The 18,426-nt window shown below is 45.6% G+C and overlaps 1 protein-coding gene across 2 annotated transcripts in view; it reads right to left on the bottom strand.

Moving 5' to 3' along the window:
* The window catches only part of LOC121594819 (LIM and SH3 domain protein Lasp), a 53,865-nt gene that overhangs the window by 16,305 nt on the left and 19,134 nt on the right, over positions 1-18,426 (bottom strand). For both annotated transcript variants that reach the window (XM_041918519.1, XM_041918520.1), the window contains exon 2: positions 18,325-18,419. In XM_041918519.1, the coding sequence (XP_041774453.1) occupies positions 18,325-18,419 (95 nt within the window). The remainder of the gene's footprint in view (positions 1-18,324; positions 18,420-18,426) is intronic.

The raw sequence follows: 18,426 nt of genomic DNA, 5'->3' as shown, positions 1-18,426 counted from the left end.
GCGGTTGCAGAGCCCCCCGCCGCATATGAATAAAACATCTCCACAAATTCAATCATTTCTTGCTACATGAAATCCATTTTCTTCAAGGGGTCGTCCATTTTTTAGTGATGTGATGTGTTTTTTTTTCTTCTGAAAAATGCATATTTAAACGGTCGCTAAAAACGCCAACGCCCAACTTTTAGCGAGCTCCGTAAACTAAATGCGTTCGAAGGTCCCGCAGCACTACTACCATACTATTCATTGCCCACATACATTCGCACACACACCCATGCACACCGGAGAGGCAAACGAGAGCATATATAAATTGGAGAATGGTTGATTGTTCGCCTGTGCGCACTGAATGACGGTTCATTCATCAAGGCATCTCCGGGCAGCTGTTGGTGCTTTTGCAAAGGCAAGGCCCGGCCTGCGCGATGGAACGGACACATATACACACACTTACAGTAAAGTCAGCAGAGCATCCATTTCCGGTGAAAATTTTTCAAACCACTTTTCGTTCTCTCGCCACACAAAGTTGCCGTCAGCAGTCAGCATTCTGGCTGAGCATAAAACCGCGCGCCCGTCTGACAACTGCAACGAGCCGTAACAATTAAGATATGACGGATTTCCTCCCGAGCTCGCCATTTCAAAGGGTTGGGAGCGAGGAGAGATCTTAAAAATAGCTTCAGTTTGTGCCAATTTCGCGGGAAGTGAGTAGGCGAAGCAAGGCACTGAAACAGATCTGAATGGCCTCGCATTAGTACAGATTACCATTCTAGGGAAGAAACCATTCATCTTGAAGAGGCGTGAAACAGGACTGACATCAAAAATATGGTTGAAAAATAAACAACAAAAGAGTGTTGAAAGTGAAACAACATTTAATGGTGTGCATTCCTGAAGAGCAAGATGCTGATTGTCCCGTTTGTTGTCGTATGCTGGTCGAAGGTGCATTTAACAAATCATCTTTAAACACTCCTCTTTTTTACAGCATTGCAACACACCATCAACGTAAAGCCACAGCACGTGCATCATAAGCAGCAGCGTGCCGTATTTATTATAAGCCCTTACACAAAACTAAACGTTTGAATTCCATGCCCCATCACTTCCTGCAGTGTTGTTGTAGCGTAGCATTTAAAAAAACAGCATAATAGATGAGTGTGTCTGTGTTATGGGCACAACAGCAAGCGGGGGGAGCGGAAACTTCTTCCTTTATAAAGCATCTTTTGCACCTCAATCGTGAAAAGCAAGACCAAAAACACGGCCTTTCATTTAGCGTCTTGCATTGATCCACCCCTTTCCCTAATTGTTGGCCAGAGCCCTTGGTCCCAGAGACAGCCGGGCCTTTAGAATGCCCGATGCTCACACATTCTAATGTACACGCAGCACACACACACACACGGGTAGATGCACGTTGTACATACATGGAGACGATGAAGCGGAGCGATTTACTGCAAAGCAATGTGGAAACGCATCGCAACTTTACGCCCATTGAGAGAATTCCAGACATCCAGACAGACGGACGACGACCAAGGCGACGGCCGGGAAGAACGCCAGACAGATAGCGGCAAAAACACGGCGGAAAGAGGAACAAAAACCAACACCGAACAACGATAAACGAGTGCATAGAAGAGCGAGAGCGCACGATAAGGGTAGAACTATTGCCAGGCACCAGCACACCAGCGCGACCAGGCAGACCAAACACCAGCATTTTAAACAGATGATGAGCTCCAGTAGCAGCAGCAGCAGCAACTTTTTGCCTAAACGGAGTCAGTTTTTTGTTTCAACGAATTGAAATAAATTGAATAATGATGCAAGTGGGTTTTGCGCCTCGTTCCTCACCACGCTCTAGAACAACGGTCACAGCAATGGGCAGCACCACAGTTGGAACGAATTTAAAACCATCACTCCGTATGTACACGTACACAACCACAGCTTCTGGGAGATAAACTAAAGGAAGGAAGCACGGTGGCGGCAACCAACGCAAATAACGCGTTCCGAAATGCACCGGGTCGAGTGTGGGCGAGTTTGAGTGGCAAAGAGCATCGTTTCGGAAACCGTGCACACAAACACACTATGCACGCTGCACTCTGTATGTGTAAGTGGCATGTTATAAATAATAAATAAACGGTAACCCCCTTCCAGTCAGGTTCCGGGCAGGTTCCGGACTGCGGAACGGAACCGAACCATTTACAAAAGCCGTCGCTGCCGGCGGAGACCTATGCCTGTGCTTGGTCGTGTGTTTAGCACAAATCAATTTTACGATGCTTCTTCTACCGCGCATCATCGGTCCCCACACGTTGCAACACACAGCTCATGCCATAAACTTCAACAGTGCCAGCGGGGGAGTAGCGGAGCTCTGCAGTGGTTAGCATACATTAATGCCCTGGGCGAAGTTTATGCTGCCATGCCTTGACCAGTTTTGATGATTTTATTTAAATTCTGAAGGGGAAAGGGCATTTCAAACCATTAAGTTTATTTGTTTTAGAGAGGTCAGGTAAAAGAACAGGGGTAGAGAGAGAGAGAGAGAGAGAGAGAGAGAGAGAGAGAGAAAGAGAGAGAGAGAAAGAGAGGGAGAGAAAGAGAGAAAAAGAGAGAGAGAAAGAGAGAGAGAGAGAGAAAGAGAAAGAGAGAGAGAAAGAGAGAAAAAGAGAGAGAGAGAGAAAGAGAGAAAAAGAGAGAGAGAAAGAGATAGAGAGAGAAAGAGAGAGAGAAAGGGAGAGAGAGAGAGATAGAGAGAGAGAGAGAGAAAGAGAGAGAGAGAAAGAGAGAGAGCATTTACAATCTTTAATGTTTACAATTTACGATCATTCTATGGTTTGAAAATGTTGTTTTTCCAACATCGAAATCAAAAAGTGTTGTTCTTACAAATGGTTTTACGTGCAATACAAGAGGTGCAATAGCACGTTATTAATTAAAAATAACAGTTAAAAAACCTTTATGTGCCTTAATCTTAATCTTACAAGAAAAACTTTTAAAATTTATGTTCAACTACACCTAATAATTCCAAATCGCCATACGATTGCTTCAATTGCGTTATATGAGATTGTTTTAAATAACTTCAAAGCTACAACATTCATACAAACATGAGATATAATAATATAATTAAAAAAAGTCTAAGATTAGAGTCTGAGATATCTAATCTCGATTGGGTGACGACCAAACGCACCCTCATATCTCCCCTTTGATACGTGCGCACCAATGGTTTGACTTTTGAACTGATGTTTTCTTCGTTTTTCATTGGCTCGTGGTTCGGTCGTCATTGTCATACAGCTGCTGCTGTCCTCTCGTACTGCACACATTGGCCTTTCCATGTCGTTCTTCTAATCGAATAAATTGCATTTCATACGCGGTAATTATGGTCAGAATCGATCCCACGACTTGTGTTGCGAAAGGTCGTCACCTTTGTCATGACACTAGGAGCTAGCCACCATCATACCATGGATAATAGTTAATAAAATACACACAGACGGTCACCCGTACAGACATATCATTACAATACGCATTTGATTTTTTTTTAACATTTTTTAACAAAACACTTAAAACGAACTAACATTCAGTGAGAAGCAAAAATCGCGTGTTACATTTAAATGATAATCCATAGAAAATGCCTCCGGATACAATCACACGTTACCAATCCTCTTTCAGCGTATGTACATCCGCGCAGCATTCGCCTTTGCTTCTTTTTTGCCAGCTCTTTAAACTTTCCACTTTCCCAAACGCGCCCACCTCCCCCAATGGCCATTGGGCGTTGGAGGATTTGCTGCCAGTAACAGTGACCTACTAATCTATTGCCTTCGAAAACAATTAGCATGCACATGGGCAGGCAGGCAGGCAACAGCGTTTGCCAATGTGAAACGGCGGTGCCCACGATGCGCTTCGGCCAATACGAAATACGGCTGTCATCCGTGGAATAGAAGAAACCTTAGGACAGCATAAAAAAGGGGTTTTATTGTCGATCGAACAAGGGGGGGATTGAGGCGGCGTACAGTGGCGCCAGCGCAATAGTAGTGGGAGGCAAGAAGTAATAGCAGAAGCAGAAGAAAGAAAAAGAAACAGGTTGTACTGTAGCGGCACACATCCACACATTATGATGCACTTTGGCAAGGCGCGCTGTGGAACGAAAGTGCTGATCAATCTATTTATCACTGCCCATGGGAACACGACGGCGATTAATCGTCGAACCGTTTGGCGAATACACAACGGAGTAGCCCGGTGGCAATAGACGGCAGTAGACGACGCGAAAGAATCGATAAGACGCGCTCTCGGGTGGGATAAGGAGCCTAACACGTATCGAAAGCCAGTAGCATTTGGCTGGGAGGAGGTTGAAAGCAATCGATAAACCTGCCTGTTGTACACGAACAGGCCTTATAAGTGCATTACTTTGCAACACTGAAACGACCACAACCATTACACACAGAGGCGCCGGCTGAAGTCTCCGCTACCAAAACTTCCATCTATCATACATCCTCCCGTTTGGCAGAAAAAGTGTGTCAGATAGCTAAACAACACGCTGACCAAACGCACACTCTAATGCACACACACACGCTTAACCCTGTTGCGTCAAGAGACGTTTACAGTCCGCGAAGCGGTTGACCATTTTTGGGCAGCAAAGCCCAGTATATATGCCATATGCACCCGCTTACCGGTCGGCCGGTGGGTGATTTAATGCTAGTAGCCCGCCCGATACCGATCGATTGGGTTCGTGCGAAACGAATCGTTTTGTCGCCGGGCGCCGTGCGCTACTGATTGGCCAATTTGTTGTAGATAAATCACACACACCCTACTGATAGGTTCATAAATCTAACGCCACAGCATTCGCAAGAACATTCGATGACGTTTTAAGCGAGCGTATAAATATGTGGCGCAAATTACACACCATCGATGCTGCCCGCCAGTAGTCCTTAGGTGTTTGCAACAATGTACTTCTGGAGCGGGACGCCCCGGCAGAACAAAGATCGATCGAAACTGCTCATAACCTCATTACGAAGTTACGCAAATACAGGCCTCGAGAGACAACAATGCAGTTCTCTGCCTGGTTTCGCCGTCAGCCTGAGCCGTGTTGGACGTGCAAGCAGGAAATTTACTTTTACCACTATCGCGTACTTTGGCGGCTGACGTCGGGCGGACGTCACAACGCCACGCCACCGACAGAAGCCTCGCTTGTGCCGCAGGAAACGCTATCCCCCGCCGGATGCTAATGAATGGCAGCACAAAGACAGAAGCAGAAAAGGAAAGCTTTTACATTCTGGCAAGTAACTTCAATCGTGGTGCTAAAGTGATATTGTTGTACTTTATGTACCACTCCAAGACACGATTGTGTGGTTGTGTTTCATTCGCAAATGAAATCAAATCACCTTCTCCACACGACTGTCCTCCTGCCGGTGGTTCGTCTTCTCGACATTTCTAGACACGTTTTAAACACAACACAAGCGAGCGCCGAGGTAATTTGTGTGGAGTAATTAAAATTCTTATACCCGCAACAAACCGTTCCCGGCCGCGCGTAATGCGCTAAATGCGTGCGCCATTTGCTTTCAATGCCCGGTTAAATATGTGTGCGGAAGTGGGGAAAACCATAGCGGAAAGAGTGGTTGTTGTTTCCACCAAAAAACCTCCAACTGCTTGGAATGTGTGTGTGTACAAATTCCTGATTTCTCTTGTGCACCCCAAACGGCGGCAGCGCATCGGAAATGCATGCTTTGTTTTCTCGATACTTTTCGCGCCTTGGTGTACGCCACCACCAACGCGCGTGTTTAACACCGAAACACCGACACACACACACACACACAAAAAGAAACAAATTAACCGAAACATTTCCCACCCCCGGGGTCCCCACTAGTGGGTCCAACCGTTTGGAAATGGCCACTTCTAGCACAGCACTCTCCTGGGACGATCGGACGATTTTGATTCCCGCTTCTTAACTGCTCAAGCCGCCGTTGTTGTTTTGCGAGGTCTTGCAGGGGCAGCACCCGGGAGCTCAATTACTATTTTTATTCTTCTATCTTATCCCCCGCCGTTCCTCTAGGCTTCGATGGGGTTGTGGTTGGAGATGTTTTCCACCCACTGAAGCATTTTTTCTCTTCCGAATCGTGCGTAGTTAATTCGTTGCCCTTTTCGTTCGCTTACACCACCCCCTTAGTTGCGCTGTGATGGGGTTGTTTATGTTCCGGGCTGATCGGGTTGAGAGGCACAACCGACTTGGAAGCGGGAAACACAAATTAAGCCGTACTGTTACTGCCTACTAAACGAGCAGCTATCGTGTGTGTGTGTGTGTCTCTCTCTCAACAAATGCGGCTTACGAAGCGTTGATGTTGTTCATTCTCTAATGGTGTTCTCGCGTTTTGCAGAAAACTCGACTCTTTCCTTCCCGAAGAATCGTAAGCCATTCTTCTCCCGCGTTTGTGCGTTCATTGCGTGCGTGTCTTTGCGCGGTGCGATTGGTTTAATGAAGGCACACGAAGCAGAAGCACTTCCTGGTGTTACTGGTGTTACACGCACAGCCAGACACGTTGATTGCGCGCCTGCACCCTGGCAGGCTTCTTCTAAGCCAAATGGTCACCCTTAAACCATCACCACCACCCACATGCTGACTGGGGAGACCGAGGAGGACGTGACCGCTCGCAGCTCGATGCGCTTGATCTCACCTCCGACCTCGAACCGAGGGAACGCCAATCTTCGCCAGCCGACGATGGTGATGTGTTACGAACGTACAGACGCGTAAAGTGTAGCCCTCGTCGTCGTCAACCAATAAATCTTCATGAATTGGTGAGAATTAAACTGGTGTGAAGAAGCGTTTTTGAAATGCCTGCCCCCTGCGGCAGCATCATAACACCAAAGCGGCTTAGGACGCTGGTGCTGATTTTACGACCGTTTTATCCAGTGTGGCGGCCAGAGCTTGCATTTGGATATAATTAGATTCAATTAAAATTACACCCCGTGCCCTCGAATGCAGCGGATGTCACCAGCAATCGGTTTCGTCTGTGTCTGTGGGTGTTGCGTCTCGTATTGCTTTTTTTTTGCTGTTAGGGAATGTAGGACCGTCTGTGACGAGACACGCGACACGGTCATCATTCAAAAACACGCACTAAAACTGTTTAACACCCCTCACGAACTACTGAACTGCTCGTCACGAACTGTGATGTGAGCAAAGGTCCAAGAGTAAGAGCGGCGAATAAGGGATGATCCCAACAATTAACGGCCATTGGAGTTTAGTGACACCCAAGCAGTAGCTTGACAGGTTCCTCAGTCTTCAAACAAAAGGTTCAACGCCCTCAAACGCTTCAAAAGCGTGTCGTCCGTGTTTTTCTCTCGGAGAGGGGGCCGCTCTCGTGCCGACTTCTGGAAGCACTTCAGGGGGAGTGCGCCACGAAAAGGTCGAGACCTTCAACTAATGGACGGCCCGCAGACCCGAAATTTCAGGTCAACTCGAGCATCACCCCGCAATGCGACAATGCGGCGGCTTTGGATCATCGCAGATACCAAACAACACCATGCTGCGGCCGGTGCTGCTTAATGTGCTGAGGCTTTGGCTTCGCAACCTGCCAACCCGGGGATGTGCATGTGGACAATGCCAATCGAGTTTTACCGAGTTGGAACGAAGCCAAATTGAGCTCCGGCAGGGGATCAAAACCGACGCCAAAACATACTGTAATGGGGATGTAAAGCTTGCTTGGGATGTGCAAGACACTCGAGAGCATCGCACAATTTTCGACAACGATCGATCGAGCATCTATAAAAGTGCTTTAAAATTTAACAGCTTAAACTCTATCCATCCAATTCGCCAACGGCTGCCTAGACACACGCCAGATTCGCTCTTAATGCCGCGCGAGAATTACGTGCCGGAAATCGAAAAATCTCCCCCCCCCCCTCTTCCCATGCTAGTGTGATGTAGCAGATTCCAAGCGAATTTCCACTGGCAAAAGAGCCGCGATCCAGACTCCGTGACAGCGCCGGAGCCAACCGTGCGCCCGTCAGACAGTGCCCAAAATTCCCCCGGCACGGCACGACGATGCAGACGATGATTATTAAATCATGCACCACCACTACCACCACCACCAGGGGCCACCAGGCCAATGCACACTCGCTCGGTGTGTGTGTCGTGTCTCATTTACATCCGAGATCCGATTTGGAATTCGTACACATTTCAGTACGTCGCAGAGAGCGTATGGGGTCGCATGGGCACTAGGCGGAACAGGATTTACCACTCTAGCGGTAGCAAAAGTCAGTCACAAAATCACACATACATACACACACACACACACTGGTGTGGAGTAAAATGCATCCACACCAACGTTGCTTGCTGTGTTGCACATTGGGGCCGGAAAGGCGAACCCGAAAGTGCATCGAACTTTGCGCTCGCTGCTCACTCACTCTCTCAGATCTTGGCGGAAGTGGCTATCCTTGGTTTTCGCGAATTCACTCGCCCAGCCCATGCCCAAGTGGCAGCATACGCTCCCACATACACCGAGACACACGCCAAAATCGTGCTCAAACATGGATTATGCTACTCAAGCTGGGGAGGGTAAGAGTATGGGAGCGCTCATGAAAACACTAAAAGCGATTGCACTGGCATGTTCACCCCCCCAATACTTTCGGATAGGTTCTTTTGAACTAAAACACTAAAAAAAAGCAAGCCTAAGCGCGAGACGAAAGAGCGCGAGCGAAACGACGGATGGAAAAGCACGGGCGCGGTGGTGTACGAGATTCATAGCTCTGTTTATGGGTGGAAAACGGTACCGATTTGTTTATATTTTGTGGCCATCGAGGTTCGACGCGGATTGCGGAACGTGTTTTCCGTCTTTCTTTAGTGTGTGTGTGTGTGTTTTTGGTTCTTCCCTTTACTGCCGATAGACCAATATGACGAAGTGTTGAAAACCCGCACCGAAAAGACTCTCACAGGACCCCAAAATGGGGAGGGAAATGGGAAGTTGTTTGTGGCAAGGCAAACGAGAAACCGACGTTGCGGCGCACAGTGGTATAGTGGTGGAAAGAATGTACGAAAATAATTAAAATGATTATTAAATTAAAAGTAAATAAAAGAGTACATAAATAACATTTAAAAACAAACACGGCAAGTAGATAAAAAGCAATCATAAAATAAATTAAGTTTTGATTCCATCAATAAAGCAAGGTTAGGTTTAGTACTTTAGGGGAAAAAATAGAGTTGTGTTGTTTTCCCAAATACTTACATAAACATCCAACAATCATGGGTTTATTATTAGCTAATACTACGTAAGAATTGATGCTGCTATTTCTAGTTTAATTGACATTTCATGAGAAATACAATACAAGTTTATACTGGTAGATATGCTGCTTGAATGGGTTAATTAACGACTGCTAATTAACCATTAAACGGCTCTTAAATTGCAGGCAAATAAGCGGTACATTGAGGGTACTTTAAGCACAGTATTTCATGCTAGGATCATCGTTTCAAAACTTAGCAATCAATCGCAACCAAAAGCAATTTGATTATTTATTAATTACAAGAGCTTTTCATTCAGAAAAACTAGAAGCTGACATCATATTTGACTAATTATTTATTTTATTTTATTACCCTAAAAAGGGTGCTAAAATTGAAAATGAAAATATTGAATTTACGCTGCATATTTTATTTTTTCTTCCAACGAAAATTCTCCCCTTAATTGAGTTTTCAACCAAAACTTATGAATCAACAACAGATATTTTATGTTTATTTTCTCTTTCATTATTCAATTACCCGTACAAGATACAAAATGTCCCTCTCATAACCCACTGTTGCGATGCGTACTTTACGTTTGCTTTTGCATGGCATTCTCAAACATTCGCCGAAGCACGGTTACGGTTGTGTCGTTTATTGCAAAACGCCACTTATCCACTCCTGCCACGGTGCGCGGTGGTTGAAAAATCGATACAAAACAATCTTACGTTTTAGAAAGGAAAAACAATCTTTAATTGATTGACACATCAGTCTCTTCGTTCGCTCGAACTGACGCAGAAACAATAAAGTGTCATCCTGTTTTCTACGCTTGAGATTGCCAATTGCTAACGCATCTATGTCATCGCAGTTATTAATTATGGATAGACACTGGATCCACTAGCGGTCGGATTAGCGATTAGGCGCCACCCACCCACCCTCTCATGTGTTATTCACGAACAAAAAGCCATCATTTCAAATAGTTACAACCCATCATTAGACCTACTGCTGCTGTTATCAGCAGCAACCACGTGAGTGAGTACACCGGACACTTCACAATCGCAACCTAATTTCCCAACATCCCACACACACAACGCAACTCAACGCTGCCTGAGAGCACTTAATAAGCCGTCCGATTAATACACGCGAACGGGCACACCTTTCGGACGCAGGTCTTTTCGCTTTATACTGTCACATACCGTCGCATGGCTCTATCGGCACGAGCAAGTGCCGCTCGTTAGTCAATCACGTTCGTCCCTAGGCCAGCTTGCCCAGCTAGTTCCCACCGGTATGCCACTTGCTGAACGATCGATTGTTTGTTTGTTTGTCCTACGGGCGGTGGAGCCGTTGTTAGCGCGCTCGTATGTCATAACCGGGCGTCACTGGGCACATTAATAAATACGGCAACGGCCGTCCCCGCGCCTAATGGAATCAATCAGCAGCAGGTCAGCGATGAGTTCAGCAGCTGATAAATTAAAAAAAAAAACAGGGAAAAACAAAACAACACGCCGATTGCGCTGATTGCTGAAACGTGCCAATTGTGGGCACAGTGGATCCCGGGGCCCGGATGCAATCAGCCGGCGCATCACAGTTTTCAACACAGTTTGGTGATGATTTTTTTATAAATTGCCAATTTGAGCTAGGTTGGAATGTTTTAGCAAATGATCAATAAATTTATCTTACAACTTCTTACGTTGAATTCAAAGACAAACAAAAATTGTATGATACAAATTTCTGCAATAATTCCTGGTATAATTCTTTTACTTTGATTGGGACATTGTTAATTATTTACACAACGACAACATGAATTCTCCATTAAGCAAATCAGGACACACCTTTTTAAACATGCAACATAACATACTTAAACAACCCCATTTCAGGTACCAAAGCTTATCATTGTCATGCTGATATGGTTGCCAAACACACACACATTAAATGCTAACATTTCTGTAGCAATCGAACAAATCGATATTCCAAGTCACCGTTTTATAAAGAGCGAACCGTATTGATGCACCTCGGTAACCGATCTCCAACCTCGCGTAGCTTAAGGCGCAAAGTCGTCGATCAGTCGCCGACACCATCACCACCGCACTCGCGCGCCCGTAATTGAACACGCCGAGTACTTTCACTTTAACGATCTTCTGGCAGAGGACGAGGGGAGGGAAGGGACGGGGCGTATGGTCACCATCAAAGTCATACCCGGGAGGTAGGATGGTGTACACCTTCCGCTGCTCCATCACACAAAGGGTCTCTCGAATCATCAAATGGCGCCTCGAACGGTTTTGCAAGCGAATCCATCAGTGACGCTTTCACGGAATCGCTTCTCCCTGGCGGTGCACACTTTCCCGCCAGGATAGAGCATAGAAAGCCATCCGCGGCCGGCCTGGAATGCCTTTTCGCTCCATATTTTCTTAACCCTTCCCCACCCCCTGTGATCACGGAGGACGTCATGGCCCGGTCGTGAAAGCAGCACCGCTTAGAGAAAGACTTTATTTAGAAGAAAGAAAGAAAAAAAAACACATTCCGCGCCGGCATCGGTAAACCTTCAGCCGCAAAAGGTCAAAATGTCAAACTCGGAACGCTCCATAAACCACCGCCGCCGCCGACTGTTGCTGAAGCTGTTGAGGGTCGTTTGGGGAGGGTGTGGAGGCGGCACAAAATGGAAACGAGACCGACAAATCATGCGCGCCGATGATGTTATTCTACCGTACACGACCTGCCCGGCGTTGCCTGACGACCCCCCTCCTCACCCCGGCAAACCGACAAAAAGGTGCACTTTTCCTCTGACTTATAAAGTGCGCCCTGGAGCGAGTGAGGGTGAGCTCGGGGATCAGTTGCAGTTCACTAGAGCGGCAGCAGGCGCGACAGGGCGGAACACAGGAAGAAAGCGCAGCCAAACAATGGTGCGGCCACGTGCCGTACGGGTCTCGCTGCATGGGATGAGAACGGGGATCTCGCTTGCCAGATCTCTCTCCCCGGCCTCGGCCCAGAATCTCCAATTACAGTTCTGAAGCAAAAGGTGAAATTTTTCTTCAGACCTTTCCGGCAGCACGATTCTTCGGCACAATACACTGAGCCGGAGCGATTGGTGAAAAGTTCACCCAATTTTTGTACGCCACTGGATAAAGTTTTTATTTTTTACTGTAGACTTAGAAGTCTATGGTTTGCCCATTTCGTAGGAGGTAAATGTTTTTATTAAAGCAGTTAAACCTAACAAGGTACTTCAACAAAAGGAGCCAGAGTCATACAAATCAATAGAGCAAAACGGAGCAAAGAGATTCATTAAATAAACATGAAATAATCATACGATGATTGAAAATTCATCAATCTGCTTCTAATTTATGAACAACTTTAAAAGCTTTAGTAACATACAGTCAAAAGGAAAATAAATATAATAAATCCAATACGAATAGTAGATTAAAATAAAATAATATAAGTGAGATAAGGAGATAAAAGAGACAAAACGAACAAAAAGAGTTAACGGAACAGTAGAAAAAAGGAGGAAACAAAAGCGCTTTAACGTCAGATGGTTTAATAGATGATAATAGATGATAATTTTATATGTTTCATAAACTAATAAACAACTGTAATTAATAGTATAACACAGAATGTGTCAGTTTATTTCAAGAAAGAAGCACTTTTTCTCGACGATGGCGTGCGATAACGACGCTTCATAACATGAATTATTATTATTTCATGATTTTTTTTCTCAATATTTCAGTGATTTTTACGTATTAGATGAGTTATGCACAACAGAAAACAAAAATAACCCCATTTCGCTAAGCGCTTTGCACCCACCGCCTCCGCACGTTATTATCAATAAGTTCAATAAGAAGCAAACGTTTATCACCATTATTTTGGATCACAACTGTCAGATTACGGCACACCAGGCTTAAGCTTTCTACGCTCCATTAACCACCGCACTTACTAACGTTAAACGGGTGCCTAAGCCAGCCAGCAGGGGAAGATCACGAGCGGTTCAAACTGTTTTAAAAATTACTAGACCAGCAACCAACCTCCGCTCCAGAGCTCCGTTAGCTACCTCAGGCGACCCATTTTCCGCCAAAAACAACACCGTACAGCGTCAGCGTCGTGGCTTGGGCATTTCGGAAATGAAACCAAATCCCCACGCAGCAAAACGGTACACACACACACCGCGATACCGCAAATCATGCCTAAGCTCCGCTCACGGACGGGCAGAGATTTACAATCGACCGAGCCAGCGGACGGTCAATCCGCGTGAAGGTGATACCGATACCGAGCTCGGTGTGAATTCATATCTTTCGCAGTCTTTACGCCACGGGACACACGCACGATGGAGGTGACATTTGAAAATCGGGAATGTTCCTCCCACTAAAAAGTACGCTAATATCTTGGTGCTCTCAGCTGAACATGGTGCCACGTGCTAACACTGGGCCGTTGGAAATTGGACTCGCCGAACGATCGATGCCGGTAACGGTTAAATAACCTTTTCAAACTTGTTTGTGTGACAGCAAACGGCGAACGACTCTCAGCCACGGTACGGTAATTGGATTATCAACCACTGAGCACATTCCAATGTTTCCAAAAGAAAAAGGATTCAAAGTATCGGGTTGTAAACTGGTGTTCGGTAGTGTCCGCAGTCCAGCTACATTGCTATCTTTATTGCGGGAGCTCCATGTTTACTGCACACGTTCCAGCGCTTCCGCGCTCTGTTATTATCAGTTGCTAAAGTCAACTTCTAGCCCGTACTACTAGCAGCTAAGCCTAAGTACAAGATAATGATAGCAGTGCTTCACAAGCTAGGCCAACTATTGCGATGTAAAATATTTGTACAGTTGCAGAGCGCTTACACTAACCAGCTCCCTAGGTTTCCCCAGGTCTGTCCAGGGATTTCAAGATTGGCGCCTGTAGAGCCCCTAGAGTAAAGTCAACCTCCTTTGATAGAAAGCTACGCCACAACACGATGCCCTTTAATCATTTCCCTTTCTCTCTCAATCTCGCTCACTCGATCTGGGTACCGATCTGGCCTTTTTTCTTACCCTCAAATGCCCCGTTTTACGTGATCGTGACCTGTAACACCTTCGCCAGGGTATGCCCCGCCACACCGAGACGCGGCATAACCTCACGGAGCACAGATTTCGAACAGCTGGGCGTATTTCACGCCCGAAACACGCATTCACAAACGCTTTACGATATGCACGATATGCACACGATGGTAGCAGCAAACAATCCAATCCGCTTACTTCTGGGCTCTTTGTCGACTGTGTTTTAGTAGTAGCTAGGTATGATTTATTTATTTCACTTCCTTACCGCGCACACCAAACCAGCGCCAAAATGCACCGGCCCACGACCTTTCGGGCCTGACGGATAAATATTTAGCCCCGTTCACTCTATCTCACCCATTATGAATCGTTTATCAAAAGCAACCGGGCAGTGACTACTTAACCGTTCGGTCTCAATCGATTGGGCGGACCATGGGCGAGTTGTTGGCCTTTGCGAATGAATTACTTCAATGTTGCTCCACGCCGGAAGAATTAACGCCACCGACAAAATGGCGAAATGGAATGAAGTAATTTCATATAATTAGCCACTGTGCTACCGGATCATGCCGGGGCTGCCCATTGCGGGGCAGCGAAGGGAACCGGCGAACCTTAAAAATGGAAGCCAATGTAGAGGGCAGATCTTTTATTTTGCGTATTAGCAAATTGTTCAGCGCTATTTAACGCGCACTGTGTACATTCCTTGAAATTTCTTCGGAAAACCCTGAAAAACGCATCAGCATTCTGGCCGAGAAAGTAAACCCTTCAACAGAAAAAAAGGTCGGACCACAGGAATGCTCCCGCAGTGAAATTCCTCTACGTTCAGCAATGTTGATGCGAGCAGCCGGCAAGTTAACCTTCATGGCCACTTGGCGTTCAAAACAAAAACAATAAAACAACTAGCACCTAGAAGAAAAAAATGGCACCAATGCGACATTGTAACTTTGACTACCACATCACGACAAACACATTCTGGGAGGTACCATCGGTCCAATGGAATGCAGTGGGGCAAAACATCGAACGCCAAATATCGTCTAAAAAGCATTTACGATACACACAACACAACACTGACTACCAAAATCGGACTGTTTTTTGTTGTTATTCATTGTGCCATGTGTTTATCATGTCGACCGAATGAAGGTGAGATTGGAATTTATAACGCCATAATTTACAAAGTAAAAGCGCACACAATGCGAAGAGAAGAAAGAAGAACATAAAAAATGCGCAAACAATCACACTCAACAAATTAGGGGTTTTGGACCACCTTGATGTGGAGGGGGTATGCGAGTGGAAGAACCCTTGAGCCCCTGACCCACATTGGGGTGGCTAATTTTTTCCTCCGTACCGAGAGGCGCAACTAGCGTCAGGTGGCAAAATTCACCATTCAAAAAACACATACGCGGCGTCCATCCCACTCTCTCCGTCCGTTAGGTTTTGTACAGTGTGTGTTTGGGTCGTCCACCCGGCGAAGACCAGCGAGGTGCCAATTTGCCTAGTGTTAAAGGGGTAGGTTAGGAAGCAGCAAGGCCACCGCCAGAAGAAAGATGGTACTTTTTTTTGGAAAAACTTTCTCTTGATGTAGGCTCAAACTCCTCGAACGAGGGAGTAATGAGAAGTTGGGAATGCTGCATGTAAGTAGGATACAGAGATTTAATTTCCTGCCTTTTAATGAACTTTGCGCTGGGTTTATAAGACTCATCAGTGGTTCCAGTAGTAAAGGGTCGATGTACAGCACCAGAAAACTGTCTCTATCGTCCTACAACGTTGCCTTCCACAGTCGCTTATGCCTCTGACAGAACACCAAAAGAAGAACTCTAAAATTGTAAATAGTAGTAAGATAACAGCACATTTTGCAATTGAAAAAGTAAAAATGATTCAATTACAATCGACGAAACACGATCGAGTAATAAAATCAGCTTAGCTATCTACTGTGAGGTAAAAGAAAAGCGATGAAAGGAACTGTGAAAGTGAATATGTTGGTATTTTGGTACTTTTACTCAAAGCACAAGCTGAAATTCTGCGAAGATTTATATCACTCGTCGACTCAACAAAACAAAACAAGCTGAAAGATTAAGCTTTTTAGTTGAAACGGTATGTAATTTAATTCCCCAATCTTGCATGTTAATAGAACATGTAAATTGGTAAGAAATTATAATAAAAAAAGTTTGGATTTTGGTTTGATCTAAGATGTCTTTTTTAGTTGATAGGAAACTATATTGATTACAACGAAGGCTTCTTGCTGTTGATGTATTTGTTTAATTGTTTTAAAACGTTGAAAAGAATGTTTAATAAGGATATTAATAAGGTTTACAAGGTAAATCATCTAACGATTGTTAATAAGGAGAAGTTCACCATAGGTAAGACTCCTTAATTCTTCATATTTAAAATTTTGTTTGCTGTTAGCCAAGGAGTACGATTTTTTAATCCTCTATTTAAACAAGAATATCGTGGATTTAATACACTAATCTATTCTCTGTCACATTCCCATCACCACAAACTCAGCATCTTCACTATACATTCTGCCGACACATCTCCAACTAATCGCGTGGAAGAAAGTGGAGCCATATGTATCGAATTTCATATTCCCTCGAGGCTCAAGCATTGCAAAACAAAGGAGGAAATACAAAGATGCCTCTTCCTTCCTTCCTAACATACGCCACGCTCAAACAGTACGCCAGACAACGGGAACGGGAACACTTGACACGTTTCTTGAGTGCAGAGCCGGGGATTTTCGGGATAGCGGGAGGACCCAAAGGCACACGATCACGCTGACGGAAGACGTCCGTTGCTGCTGCACCTCTGCTCATTATGCTCAAACGAGCCCACGACAGAGACAGCAAAAATCACGATTGCTTACAGACAACAAATCAAGCGATCGGAAACCGATGGCAAGCGCGCGCATAACGCCGATTTCTGGCAAACCCCACCGAAAAGCTCTTAAGCCAACCAAGCTACCAGGCGGGGAGTGGATGAAGAAATAAACGAAGAATAATCCACCCAGCAGCAGACCCAAGAGCGGCCAGAATTGAGCCCGATATCAATGGCGGGCTGTTTGACGCGCGGTGGATGAGGAGGATATTCTTTCAAGACATGCCGCCGACACACACACACACACACCGTCACGGTTCGTCGATAAAAATAGAGTCCCCGTGTGCCTGATAGCTTTCGCTGTGCGCACTCCCTTTTGGGCCGGGTGTTGTTTTCGTTTTGTTTTTCTTCTGAGTTCCCAGAGTGGAGCATATTTCCCTTCTCAAAAGTACCTTCAACAGTGACAGCAATGATTTTTTTTCTTGGAGTCTCATGCTCGATGAACACAGGGTATTGGATTTCATACGGTCGGTTTCAGGGTTGAGAAGAAATTAAACCAAACGCAGCCATTTAAAATGAGGAAATCGTAGAGAGAGAGAAAGAGTGCTGCCAGGGGTAAGTCTCATTCAAAAACATTAAGTACTTCTGCGGGTGAATGATGCGATGCAACAAGTTCTTCTGCGCTGCAGAGGATAGAAGAGAAGGGCAGATTGCTGTAATGTTTTATTGTTAACGATCGGCAATATTAAGACACAATCAAGCAAAACAGTTGTGCAGTTATAACCCAGCATGAAACACGATACAAGCGTACTGACCCGTGGTTCATTAATCCAATTGACCCTTGGGTAAGCTGTGAAGCCATAGGTGAGAATTAAGCCTCCTGAAAGCATAACTACTTCAGAACTATTTCGACTCCACAGACCTTGAACTAGGTTTTACCTACAAGAGAGGGCGTAGCGAGCGACTGTGGGTACATCCAGCGCGACACTATAACGAAAGGAACGTCCACCAGCCCAGGATTGCGACACTGTACTCCGAATGGCGTCCAAAATGTTTATAAATAGCGTCAGTATCGTGCCCAACAGTTGGCCGGTACCAGGCAACAGTGCAAAAGTGGTCACGAAAGAACAAAACACAAAACTGTAAAACAGTTTACAAAACCAACCATCCTCATGCTTGTGCGGGTGCGCGCTCTGGACAATATCAGACGAGCATCAAGGGCATCTGCTGGACATGGGGTTGGGCAGCAACGTGTACGAGTTTCGCGCTCCACCTTCGGCTTTGGCGCAACCGACCCACCCTCAGTCTACAGCTTGGGTAGAATAAAAATTGCAATGGTTTACTTACGCTTCACAGTAGGGCAGTTTGTTGAAGCCTTTGTACGTCTTCATGTTGAGCGTCATGCCACACTCGTGACATTTGAAGCACGTCTTGTGCCAGGTCTGGAAT

Source organism: Anopheles merus, chromosome 2L (genome assembly GCF_017562075.2).
Source record: "Anopheles merus strain MAF chromosome 2L, AmerM5.1, whole genome shotgun sequence".
Taxonomy (NCBI): domain Eukaryota; kingdom Metazoa; phylum Arthropoda; class Insecta; order Diptera; family Culicidae; genus Anopheles; species Anopheles merus.
This window is presented reverse-complemented; position numbering and strand designations above follow the sequence as displayed.